This window comes from Salvelinus sp. IW2-2015, linkage group LG15, assembly GCF_002910315.2.
Source record: "Salvelinus sp. IW2-2015 linkage group LG15, ASM291031v2, whole genome shotgun sequence".
Classification (NCBI taxonomy): Eukaryota; Metazoa; Chordata; class Actinopteri; order Salmoniformes; family Salmonidae; genus Salvelinus; species Salvelinus sp. IW2-2015.
In genome coordinates, this window is record NC_036855.1 from 44,254,131 (window position 1) to 44,266,448 (window position 12,318).

A 12,318-nucleotide genomic window follows, 5' to 3' on the forward strand; every position below is an offset into this window, starting at 1 on the left:
CCACAGTGACCGTACGTACATATCCCAACCAGAAGCCATGGATTACAGGCAACATCCGCACCAAGATAAAAGCTAGAGCTCCCGCTTTCAAGGATTGGGACACTAATCTGGACGCTGATAAGAAATCCCGCTATGCCCCCACGACGAACCATCAAACAGGCAAGCGTCAATACAGGACGAAGATTGAATCCTACTATACCACCTCTGATGCTTGTCTTATGTGGCAGGGCTTGCAAACTATTATGGATTATAAAGGGAAACCCAGCCGCGAGCTGCCCAGTGACGCGAGCCTACCAGACAAGCTAAGTGCCTTCTGTGCTCCGAGGCAAGCAACACTGAACCAAGCATGAGATCCCCAGCAGTTCCGGATGACTGTGTGATCATGCTCTCTGTAGCCGATGTAAGACCTTTAAACAGTTCAACATTGCTTTGAAAGGCTGGTCATGGCTCACATCAACACCATCATCCCAGAAACCCTAGACCCACTAGAATTCGCATACCGCTCCAACCGATCTGCAGATGATGCATTCTCTATTGCACGCCACACTGCCCTTTCCTACCTGGCCAAAAGGAACGCCTAAGTGAGAATGCTGTTCGTTGACTACAGCTCAGCGTTCAACACCATAGTGCCCTCAAATCTCATCACTAACCTAAGGACCCTGAGACTAAACACCTCCCTCTGCAACTGGATCCTGTACTTCCTGCCAGGCTGCCCCCAGATGGTAAGGGAAGGCAACAATAATCTGCTACGCTGATCCTCAACACAGGGGCCCCTCAGGTGCGTGCTTAGTCTCCTCCTGTACTCCCTGTTCACCCACGACTGCGTGGCCACGCACGACTCCAAAACCAAGTTTGCCGACAACAACAGTGGTAGGCCTGATCACCGATCAGCCTACAGGGAGGAGGTCAGAGACCTGGCAGTGTGGTGCCAGGACAACAACCTCTCCCTCAATGTGAGCAAGACAAAGCTGTTTGAACCACAGGAAAAGGAGGGCCGAGCACGCCGCATTTATCTCGACGGGGCTGTAGTGGAACGGGTCAAGAGCTTCAAGTTCCTTAGTGTCCACATCACTAACAAACTATCATGGTCCAAACACACCAAGAGAGTTGTGAAGACGGCACAACAATGCCTATTCCCCATCAGGAGACTGAAAAGATCCTCATTGGTTGCATCACCGCTTGGTATCCGACCGCAAGACGCTACAGAGGGTAGTGCGTACGGCCCAGCTTCCTGCCATCCAGGACCTCTATTTCAGGCGATCTGAGGAAGGCCTAAAAGTTGTCAGATTCCAGCCACCCAAGTCAGACTGTTCTCTGCTACCTCACGGCAAGGAGTAGCGGAGCGCCAAGTCTAGGTCCAAAAGTCTCATTAACAGCTTCTACCACCAAGCCATACGACTGCTAAACAGTTAATCAAATGGCTACCCAGACTATTTGCATACACTCCCCCCCCCCCCCCCCCTTTACGCTGATGCTACTCGCTGCTTAGTATCTATGCATAGTCCCTTTACCCCTACCTATATGTACATATTACCTTACTTTTAAGAAAACTCTACATTGTTGGTTAAGGGCTTGTAAGTAAGCATTTCATGGAAAGGTCCTGTTGTATTCGGCGCATGTGACATATTTGATGTGATTACATTACACCATAATGCCACCTAGAGTTTTCGAAGACACTGGAATAAGTTTCTTAATGACAGTGAGGGCTTTGCATAGGCACTTTGTTGCAGAACGTGAAAGAACGTTATTACCTGGTTCCCATTCTTTTAAAATAACAGTTCTGTTCCGTAACAGAATAGATCGCTTTCGTCCTCGGTTCTGGTTGTTACTTGAAAAAAAAAAAAAAAAGGTTTTCGGTTCTGTTCCCTGAACCAATTCCTACCCCTGCTGAAAGCGACCTCTTTTACCATGTACGGAGTCCATTGTAGCAACATTATGTTAAGTTGAGGCATGTTTACTGTCACCACTATTTATGTTTTTAGCCACTTGAGTGTGTGACCAGGTCTTGGTGATATTTCACTGTCTTGAAAGTCATAGACCTAATCTGAGTCCCAAATAGTACCCTAATTCCTATTCCATAGTGCACTACTTTTGATCAGGGTCCCTACACACACAACTTTTGGTTGAGTCCTATGGGTCCTGTTCAAATTTTATGCACTAAATGGCGTGCCATTTGTGACACAGACCTGTATTGATGGATTCTTTGTTTGATAATGACGAGGCTTCTTCTTCTTTCCCCATGTAAAGCACCAAGCTCAGTTATTACCACCAGAGGAGGTAAAATACTCACATTTGCTCTTAAGAGGGTCTGTGGGGCATTGCTTCTGTATTCCCTTTTATTCTCCTTTTCTACCAATCATTGGGGCTTTGCTGAATATGACACAACACAAATATTTGAACACCACTCGAATATTCTGGGCTTTCTGTGTTATTCTGGGCTTTTCTTCTATAGTAAAGTTTAAAATGAGGAATGTGCTTATGTAACTATACATGCTAAATGTTTTGGCATCTACTGTACCCAAATTAAATAGAGGATTCTCTCTCAGCCCACTGGAGTGGCAGAAACACAGCAGTAATGCAACGTGGCTCAGCCTTTTCAACTGAGGAGTTTTGAATTGCCGCTGTTCTGCTGTAGGGCGCATGCTGTCCTATCCTAACCTTAGTCATTTACTCCCATACTAATCAATGTTGTAACCAGACCTGGGTCACGTACAAATGTAAAATACTTTCAGTTATCTTGTCTGGGGTGATCTAGCAGTTAGTGCCGCTGCCACCAACACCCGTTTGCACATGTGCATGGGTTCGAATCTGGCACAATGCCTTTGTGACACACACTACATCTATCTCTCCTCTGCACAATAAAATACAGAAAATCCTTAAAAATATATAAAAAATACTTTAAAGTACTTGTGCTGCACATGATTTAGTTTGCCTGGTACAATTATASCAATGGAATAGTCCCAAAAGTGTACAGTCAAAGCGAAAACAAGCACACCTCATTTGGAAGTATTTTACTTTTATATTTGACCCAGGTTTGGTGGTAAGATCACAGCAAGTTACTTTGTGTTTATCGGTTTTCTGTTCTGTCACCATGTTTGTCTCTCTGCCACCTCTTCTGTCTGTGGTGGAAAATTGCAGCACATTTTCAGGGCAAATTCAAAGCAGGATATAGACATTTATTCACTTCAATTGCAGACTTTCTGTTCATCTTGATGGAATGGAGATTTTTGTCCACATAAGAGTCAAATATGTTAGTAAACTTGAAATAGACAAATAATAGGAGTTTTGAGGGTATGTTGTATTTATTGAATGTTAGTTGGGGAATCCTACTATTTAGTGAGTTTACTCATGTATTCATCCCTGCATTACAATCTTTCCTCAGTTATGATTCCTAACCCTCACACCCACCCACAGCTGCCATTACCTGCACCCCAAAACATAGGCTCACAATTGTTATGCTGAAGTTGTTTTGGTGTTACCTTCCACTGAGAGTGATATTTATGTTCATTGCAGGTTGTGCAGACGAGCAGGACCGTCTCTGTGCCATCTTATGCTGTCAGACCACCTCCTCCCTATTCAAGGTAAAGATTGTACTTGCTACTTACTACTCATTAGGCCTACCTTTTTATATGATGTAAGCGTCAGCCCTCAATTGACAAATGTTTGTTTATTTTTCTCTTAGACCAACACCTGCTGCAACACAACTTGTGCCTCAAAGACCTGCGCCCCCACCCCCAGTCTAGCCCATGGAAACGCGGTCAGCCAAAATCCACACATGAAATGCAGTCACTTGACATAAGAGGCACACCTGCAATACAGAGTTGTAAAACAAACTGGACCCGTTTCTGATCCACTCCAAGGTGTCTTTTTTGTTGTTGTTGCAAGAAGCAGAGATGTTTGGCTACATGAGACCGCTGCTACCAATTGCATACACTTCACTTCTCCTTGAGCAACTGTCATAGGAATGTAAAGATGAYGACACACAAGCCCTTGATGATCATAGTGGGGAGTTTGTGTTGGTTAAGTAAAACATTTTAATTAACATTTTAGACAAACCTGATGGTGCTGGTGGGAATGTAATCCATGCGCCGGCTTAACTGATACTRCAGAAATGTACCTGGTTTGGATCATACTGCCTGCAGTTTACTCTCTCTTTGGTCCTACTGTATGATGATTTGTGTTCTTTATTCCCTGAAGACAGTTTTGACTCCTCAGATGCTTTTATCAGATTCAGGCCACATGAGTTTAACATAAAACTTTTTTTTTATTTTCACTTGGTTAATGGTAATATGCACCCTTTCATCACTTGATAACCCGCAGATATTTAAAGTTTTGCAGTATTAAATCTGGTTTGAATTAGTTGTCTTATAAGTGTGTCCCATACAGTACAATAATGTTGCTCTTACAACCTTAATCTTATGTTGCCGTTAATTTAGCTTAAAAACCATGCTGGATTTCTATCTTCATTTTTCACCTTTTGGAAATTAAGACAATATCGTGAACATATTGGATAATGAGCTAGATTACACCTGGACCTTTTGACTGATAAATGTTTTCTGCATTTGGTGACCCAATACAGATATTCATAGCCTGTCCCTTTGTTACAGTTCTTCTATTCAATACATTTTATAGGATACTTATATTTTCCAATTTAGCCATTATCTCCAAATGTAGGCACCTTTATTAATAATTTGATTAATAAACCGGGTCTAAGGGCATTCGGTTGCGACAGCTTGTGAGATAAACCATGGTTCAATGACCGTACATGCAAGCAGCATGCGTGACGGCGTCCGAAATGACATCCATAATCGGTAGACAGGTCTGATTCATAGGTTGCCGTTTGCATCGCCRAACAGTGAARAAACTATCAAATCACATTTTTAGACGCTAACCCTCCTCCCCAAAACAAAATCTAATATGGATGCCAATGTTTTGTTCTCGCTTTGTGTGCGCACATTTTCTCAACTTCCCGCATGGTGCCTATATTGCGTGGCGGATTAGCTTGACAGACAGGTGTGAAACACAGCCATGTGTTCACGCAAAATGAGAACACAATATAGAATCCATAATTGGTTTTGATTTGAGGTGGGAGGTAGCATCTAAAAACTGGATTTAATAGTTTATTCACTTTTCTGCGACGCAAACAGTGACCAATCAATCAGAACCTTTATTTAACTAGGCAAGTCAGTTAAGAACCAGTTCTTATTTACAATGATGGTCTACCCTGGACAAACCCTAACCCGGACGATGCTGGGCCAATTGTGCGCTGCCCTATGGGAYTCCCAATCACAGCCGATTGCGATACAGCCTGGAATCGAACCAGGGTCTGTAGTGACGCCACTAATACTGAGATGCAGTGGCTTAGACCACTGCGCCACTCGGGAGCCCCAAAATGTACTTAGACCGCTGCGGCACTTGGGAGCCCCAACAGGAGCCCCAAAAAATACTATAAATAAAAACTTGCACTTGCGACCAGACCGTCATTAGTGCATGACTTATCTCGCAAGCTGTCACTATGGAATTCCCTTAGACCCAAGCTACATACATTTTTTGACTTATGAATTAATGATATATACCCATTGATCGCTTTATTGTTTCCGCTGCTGATTGCCACTTTRATGTGTGTCCATTTTATTTGACTGGTTTTGTTGTATCCCTGATTTGTTTGAAAAAAATATAAYATAAAATAAGTCAATATTTAAGGGCTATGTAACATTTCATGTGATCATGCCATGTTTGCATTTTGAGAAACTATATCGAGGTCAATGGCCTATGCATTGAAAACTGGTGAACATTCTGAAATGTGTTTACTGTATATTCGGACATGATGATTTTCCAATGACGGGAAGGCGGCAGGTCATGTGGCTTTAGAAGCATCCTGTCTCAGACATTTGAAAGACACTGCCTGCATAAACGTTACTGAGGCATCCTATAGCAATATGGCAATCCTCCCACCTCTTTGATGCTGCATACAACAACCAACTTCCTTAGCCACAATAAAGACTGACTTCTTCAAGAACAAATGTCATCACGTGTCATACTGTAGCAGGCTACATGCTGAAGTAGACTTTTAACAAATGTTTGTTTGAGGATCATGCACGTATGTGGTTGACATTTCACGTTTTATGTTTGCAGAATGTGAAAATGATTTGATTGGCCTGATTTGAACTGCATTTCCTACATCTTCCAGGTTCTCTGTATATGATGATGTGATAGCTGGCAATAGTGAAAATGTCTGACACTTTGTGATTCAAAGAAAGTCATGGCTGCCTTGATTGGACTAATTGGTGGTGGTGATTTTTGTAATGCATATGAAATAAAAATCCACATACTCACATAAATGCAGCCATCATTTAAATGTATAACATTATAATATATGTATTTTAAGCTTCGTACTAAAAGCATGTCTATGATATTAATGACTGAGAAGGCCCTTGTGCCTTCTCACACCGCTGAATGTGTGCAGTTATTCCATGATAATGCATATTGTACATTTTTGCTTATTTTAGTTGACTAGGCCTATCCAGGCTGCTACATTCTCATCAAACAAGATTTCCCCATATACTGTGCCTTCAGAAAGTATTCATGCCCCTTATTCCAGATTTTGTTACAGCCTGAATTCAAAATGTATTACATGTTTTTCTCACCCATCTACACAATACCTCATAATGACAAAGTGAAAACAGGTTTTTGATATTTTTGCAAATGTATTTAAAAAAAGAAATGATATTTACGTAAGTATTCAGACCCTTTGCTATGAGACTTGAAATTGAGCTCAGGTGCATCCTGTTTCCATTGACCAGCCTTAATGTTTCTACAACTTGATTAGAGTCCATCTGTGTAAAATGCAATTGATTGGACATGATTTGGAAAGGCGCACACCTGTCTATATAAGGTCCCACAGTTGTCAGAGCAAATACCAAACAATGAGGTTGATGGAATTGTCCGTAGAGCTTCGAGACAGGATTGTGTCGAGACACAGATCTGGGGAAGAGGACCAAAAAATGTCTGCAGCATTGAAGGTCCCCAAGAGCACAGTGGCCTCCATCATTCTTAAATGGAAGAAGTTTGGAACTACCAACACTCTTCCTTGAGCTGGCCGCCCAGCCAAACTGAACAATCGGGGGAGAAGGGCCTTGGTCAGGGAGGTGACCAAGAACCCAATGGTCACTCTGAAAGAGCGCCAGAGTTCCTCTGTGGAGATGGGAGAACCTTCCGTAAGGACAAAAAGTCTCCAGGCTATAATCGCTGCCAAAGGTGTGAAAAGTACTGAGGAAAGGGTCTGAATACTGTAATGAAACAGCAGGGGGCAGGTCTCGAACCCACGACCTTCTAGCCCGAGGTCCGGCACGYTATCTACTACCGCAAAAGCATGCTCGAATGGCAGAGTCGATTTCCGCGCTTATAAACCCAGGGTCGTTACACTACTCCCTCCTTTCAAAGAGCGCGTCCTCGCGCTAGCTTGCGACTCTACGTCTTACAGGAATGCGCTCACGGTCAAGCACACGCACTGTCGTGGATGCAAGGTCCGTTCACTTCTGACACCAATGTAATGAAACAGGCAGGGAGCAGATCTCGAACCCTCAACCTTCTAGCCCGAAGTCCGGCGCGCTATCGACTGTGCCGCAAAAGCATGCTCAAGCGGCAGAGTCGATTTCCGCGCTATAAACCCAGGGCTGTTACACTACTCCCTCCTTTCAAAGAGCGCGTCCTCGTGCTAGCTTGCAACTCTACGTCTTACAGGAACGCGCTCACCGGCCAAGCACATGCACTGTCGTGGATGCAAGGTACGATCCCATTTCTGACACCAATGTAATGAAACAGCAGGGGGCAGGTCTCGAACCCTCGACCTTCTAGCCTGAGGTCCGGCGCGCTATCGACTGTGCCGCAAAAGCATGCTCGAACGGCAGAGTCGATTTCCGCGCTATAAACCCAGGGTCGTTACACTACTCCCTCTCTTCAAAAGAGCGCGTCCTCGCGCTAGCTTGCGACTCTACGTCTTACGGAATGCGCTCACGGTCAAGCACACGCACTGTCGTGGATGCAAGGTCCGATCACTTCTGACACCAATGTAATGAAACAGGCAGGGAGCAGATCTGAACCCTCAACCTTCTAGCCCGAAGTCCGGCGCGCTATCGACTGTGCCGCAAGCATGCTCAAGCGGCAGAGTCGATTTCCGCCTTATAAACCCAGGGCTGTTACACTACTCCCTCCTTTCAAAGAGCGCGTCCTCGTGCTAGCTTGCAACTCTACGTCTTACAGGAACGCGCTCACCGGCCAAGCACATGCACTGTCGTGGATGCAAGGTACGATCCCATTTCTGACACCAATGTAATGAAACAGCAGGGGGCAGGTCTCGAACCCCTGACCTTCTAGCCTGAGGTCCGGCGCGCTATCGAATGTGCCGCAAAAGCATGCTCGAACAGCAGAGTCGATTTCCGCGCTTATTAAACCCAGGGTCGTTACAATACTTTTGTAAATGGTTTATCAGATGTTTTTATAAACATTTGCAAAAATGTCTAAACCTGTTTTTTGCTTTGTCATTATGGGGGTATTTTGTGTGGATTTATGAGGGGGAAAAAACAATACATTTTAGAACAAGGCTGTAGCGTAACAAAATGTGGAAAAAGTGAAGCGGCCTGAATACATAAGTATGTGGACACCCCTAATAATTACTGGATTCGGCTAGTTCAGCCATTGCTGACAGGTGTATAAAATCGAGCACATAGCCATGCAATCTCCATAGACAAACATTGTGAGAAGAATGGCCTTACTGAAGAGCTCAGTGACTTTCAACCTGGCACCGTCATAGGATGCCACCTTTCCAACAAGTCAGTTCGTCAAATTTCTGCCCTGCTAGAGCGGCCCCGGTTAACTATAACTGCTGTTATTGTGAAGTGGAAACGTCTAGGAGCAACAACAGCTCAGCTGCTAAGTGGTCCTGTAGGCCACACAAGCTCACTGAACAGGACCGCCGGGTGCTGTAGCGCGTAAAAATCGCCTGTCCTCGGTTGCAAACTGCCTCTGGAAGAAACATCAGCACAGTAACTGTTTGTCGGGAGCTTCAAGAAATGGGTTTCCATGGCCGAGCAGCCGCATACAAGCCTAAGATCACCATGCGCAATGCCAAGCGTCAGCTGGAGTGGTGTAGAGCTTGCCGCCATTGGACTCTGGAGCAGTGGAAATGCGTTCTTTGGAGTGATGAWTCACGCTTCACCATCTGGTAGCCCGACGGACAAATCAGGGTTTGGCGGATGCCAGGAAAACTCTACCTGCTCCAATGCGTAGTGCCAACTTGTAAAGTTTGGTGGAGGAGAAATGATRGTCCGGGGGTGGTTTTTCATGGTTCGGGCTAGGCCTCTTAGTTCCAGTGAAGGGAAATCTTAGCACCTCAGCATACAATGGCATTCTAGACGATTCTGTGCAACCAACTTTGTGGCAACAGTTTGGGGAAGGGCCTTTCCTGTTTCAGCATGACAATGCCCCTGTGCACAAAGCAAAGTCCATACATAAATAGTTTGTCGAGATCGATGTGGAAGAACTTGTCTGGCCTGCACAGAGCCCTGACCTCAAACCCATCGAAGGCCTTTGGAATGAATTGGAATGCCAATTGCGAGCCAGGCCTAATTGCCCAACATCAGTGCCCGACCCCACTAATGTTCTTGTGGCTGAATGGAAGCAAGTCCCTGCAGAAATGTTCCAACTAGTGGAAAGCCTTCCCAGGAGAGTGGAGGCTGTTATAGCAGCAAAGGGAGGGACCAACTCCATATTAATCAATCAAGTTTATTTCAATCAAATTTATTTTATATAGCCCTTCGTACATCAGCTAATATCTCGAAGTGCTGTACAGAAATGCCCATGTTAATGCCCATGATTGTGGAATGAGATGTCCACATACTTTTGGTCATGTAGTGTAAGTATTGACACCCCTGAGTCAATACTTTGTAGAAGCACCTTTGGCAGTGATTACAGCTGCCTTCCTGGATAAGTCTCTAAGAGCTTTCCACACCTGGATTGTGAAACATTTGACAATTATTATTTTCAAAATTCTTCAAGCTTTGTCAAATTTGTTATTGATCATTGCTATACAATTTTCAGGTCTTGCCATAGATATTCAAGGAGATTAAAGTCAAAACTGTAACTCGGCCACTCGGGGACATTCACTGTCGTTTTGGTAAGCAACTCCAGTTTATATTTGGCCTTGTGTTTTAGGTTATTGTCCTGCTGAAAAGTAAATTTGYCTCCCAGTGTCTGGTGGAAAGCAAACTGAACCAGGTTTTCCTCTAGGAGTTTGCCTGTGTTTAGTTTCATTCCGTTTATTTTTTATCCTGAAAAACTCCCAGGTCCTTAACGATTACAACCATACCCATAACATGATGCAGCCACCACTATGCTTGAAAATATAGAGTGGTAGTCGGTAATGTTTTGGATTGGATTTGCCCCAAACATCACACTTTGTATTCAGGAAAATATTACTTCAGTGCCTTGTTGCAAACAAGATGCATGATTTGGAATATTTATATTCTGTACAGGTTTCCTTTTCACTCTGTCAATTATGTGAATATTGTGGAGTTACTACAATGTTGTTGATCCATCCTCAGTTTTCTATCAAAGCCATTAAACTCTGTAACTGTTTTTAAGTCACCATTGGCCTCATGGTGAAATCCCTTTGACATTATGGGGTATTGTGTGTATGCCGTTGACAAAACATCTCAATTGAATCCATTTTAAATTTAGGCTGTAACACAGCAAAATATGGAAAAGTCAAGGGGGTGAATACTTTCTGAAGGCACTGTAATATAGCTGTGTGCAACGATAGTTTTCTCATATGAATCTTACGCTCTGCTTTTCACAAAGTAGTTCCACAGTATCTGTAGTCTTCTGGACCATAGACCAGGGGTTCTCAACCTTTTCTCTTCCGAGTCTCTGGGGTGAATCATTAATTCAAATTATTAGAAATCGCCTTTAAAAATAGGGTACAACAAGACTGTGTAGTGTACATAACCGGAGTTAGGAGGCAAACAAACTACTCCTCTCACACTGCATTGAGATCTTTGTTGTCCAGTCACAGTGCAGATACAAGTCACGTGATCTGTCGGCGAGCACAATGCAGTGCAATAGCTGCTGTATCCGATCACGGGGCAGATGCAAGTGACGTGCTGTTGGCGCACACGTATGCATTCGCTCGCGGATCACGTGACTTGTATCTGCTCTGTGATTGAACGATGCAGATCACAAAGCTCATGGTTAGCATCGTTTTTTGGTGCTCTTTGCACCAGTAACTGATGGTAAGAACATGAATTCTCAACAGAGGCTGAAACATTCATAACCGATGGGCACTACATCAACATGCAAATTATCTTGCAATCTCGGGATAAAATGAAATGTTTGTGGCACAGTAATATCGCTATCGTTAATATTTATTATCACAATGGGTGATTACATTGAGAATTATCTTACTGGAACCGGTCGTCGGTGCCCTATTGGGAAAACTCTTTGTTAATGGTTTTTAAAAAAACACCCACCCAAGCAAGTGTCATAGTCGTGTGTATAGGTGGCAGGGATGTCATGCGTAGGACAATCAAAACTTGGTGGAATGGAGTAGTTTAATAACTTAAAGCACAACTCCAAAACCATGAAATACAATGAAACAAAGTGGGTACGATGACCCGTCGCGCACCAAATACAAAACACGAATACTTAACATAAAACAAACTCTGACAAAGACATGAGGGGAAACAGAGGGTTAAATACACAACAGGTAATGAATGGGATTGAAACCAGGTGTGTAGGAAGACCAGACAAAACCTATGGAAAATTAAAAATGGATCAATGACGGCTAGAAGAACGGTGACGTTGCCCGCCGAGCACCGCCCGAACAAGGAGGCTTCGACTTTGGCWGAAGTCGTGACMGCAAGTTGTAATTGCAGGCGGTCTTTTCAAACAGCTCTTACACTAAAAGTGAATTATGATAATTTCACAGTATTATTCCAACCTCGGTGTGAAAATATATACAGTTGAAGTCGGAAGTTTACATACACTTAGGTTGGAGTCATTAAAACTCGTTTTTCAGCCACTCAACAAATTTCTTGTAAACAAACTATAGTTTTGGCAAGTCAGTTAGGACATCTACTTTGTGCATGACACAGATAATTTTTCAACAATTGTTTACAGACAGATTATTATTATTATTATTATTATTATTATATCACAATTCCAGTGGGTCAGAAGTTCACATACACTAAGTTGACTGTGCCTTTAAACAGCTTGGAAAATTCCAGAAAATTATGTCATGGCTTTAGAAGCTTCTGATAGGCT

General features: G+C 43.5%; 1 protein-coding gene across 1 annotated transcript in view; it reads left to right on the forward strand.

Annotated features, from left to right (window-relative positions):
* Positions 1-6,341, forward strand: part of adam9a (ADAM metallopeptidase domain 9a) — a 90,063-nt gene extending 83,722 nt beyond the window's left edge. The window contains 3 exon segments of the mRNA XM_070447363.1: positions 2,248-2,277; positions 3,514-3,581; positions 3,683-6,341. Coding sequence (XP_070303464.1) covers positions 2,248-2,277; positions 3,514-3,581; positions 3,683-3,743 — 159 coding nt within the window. The 3' untranslated portion in view covers positions 3,744-6,341.
* The last annotated feature ends 5,977 nt before the right edge of the window (positions 6,342-12,318 follow it).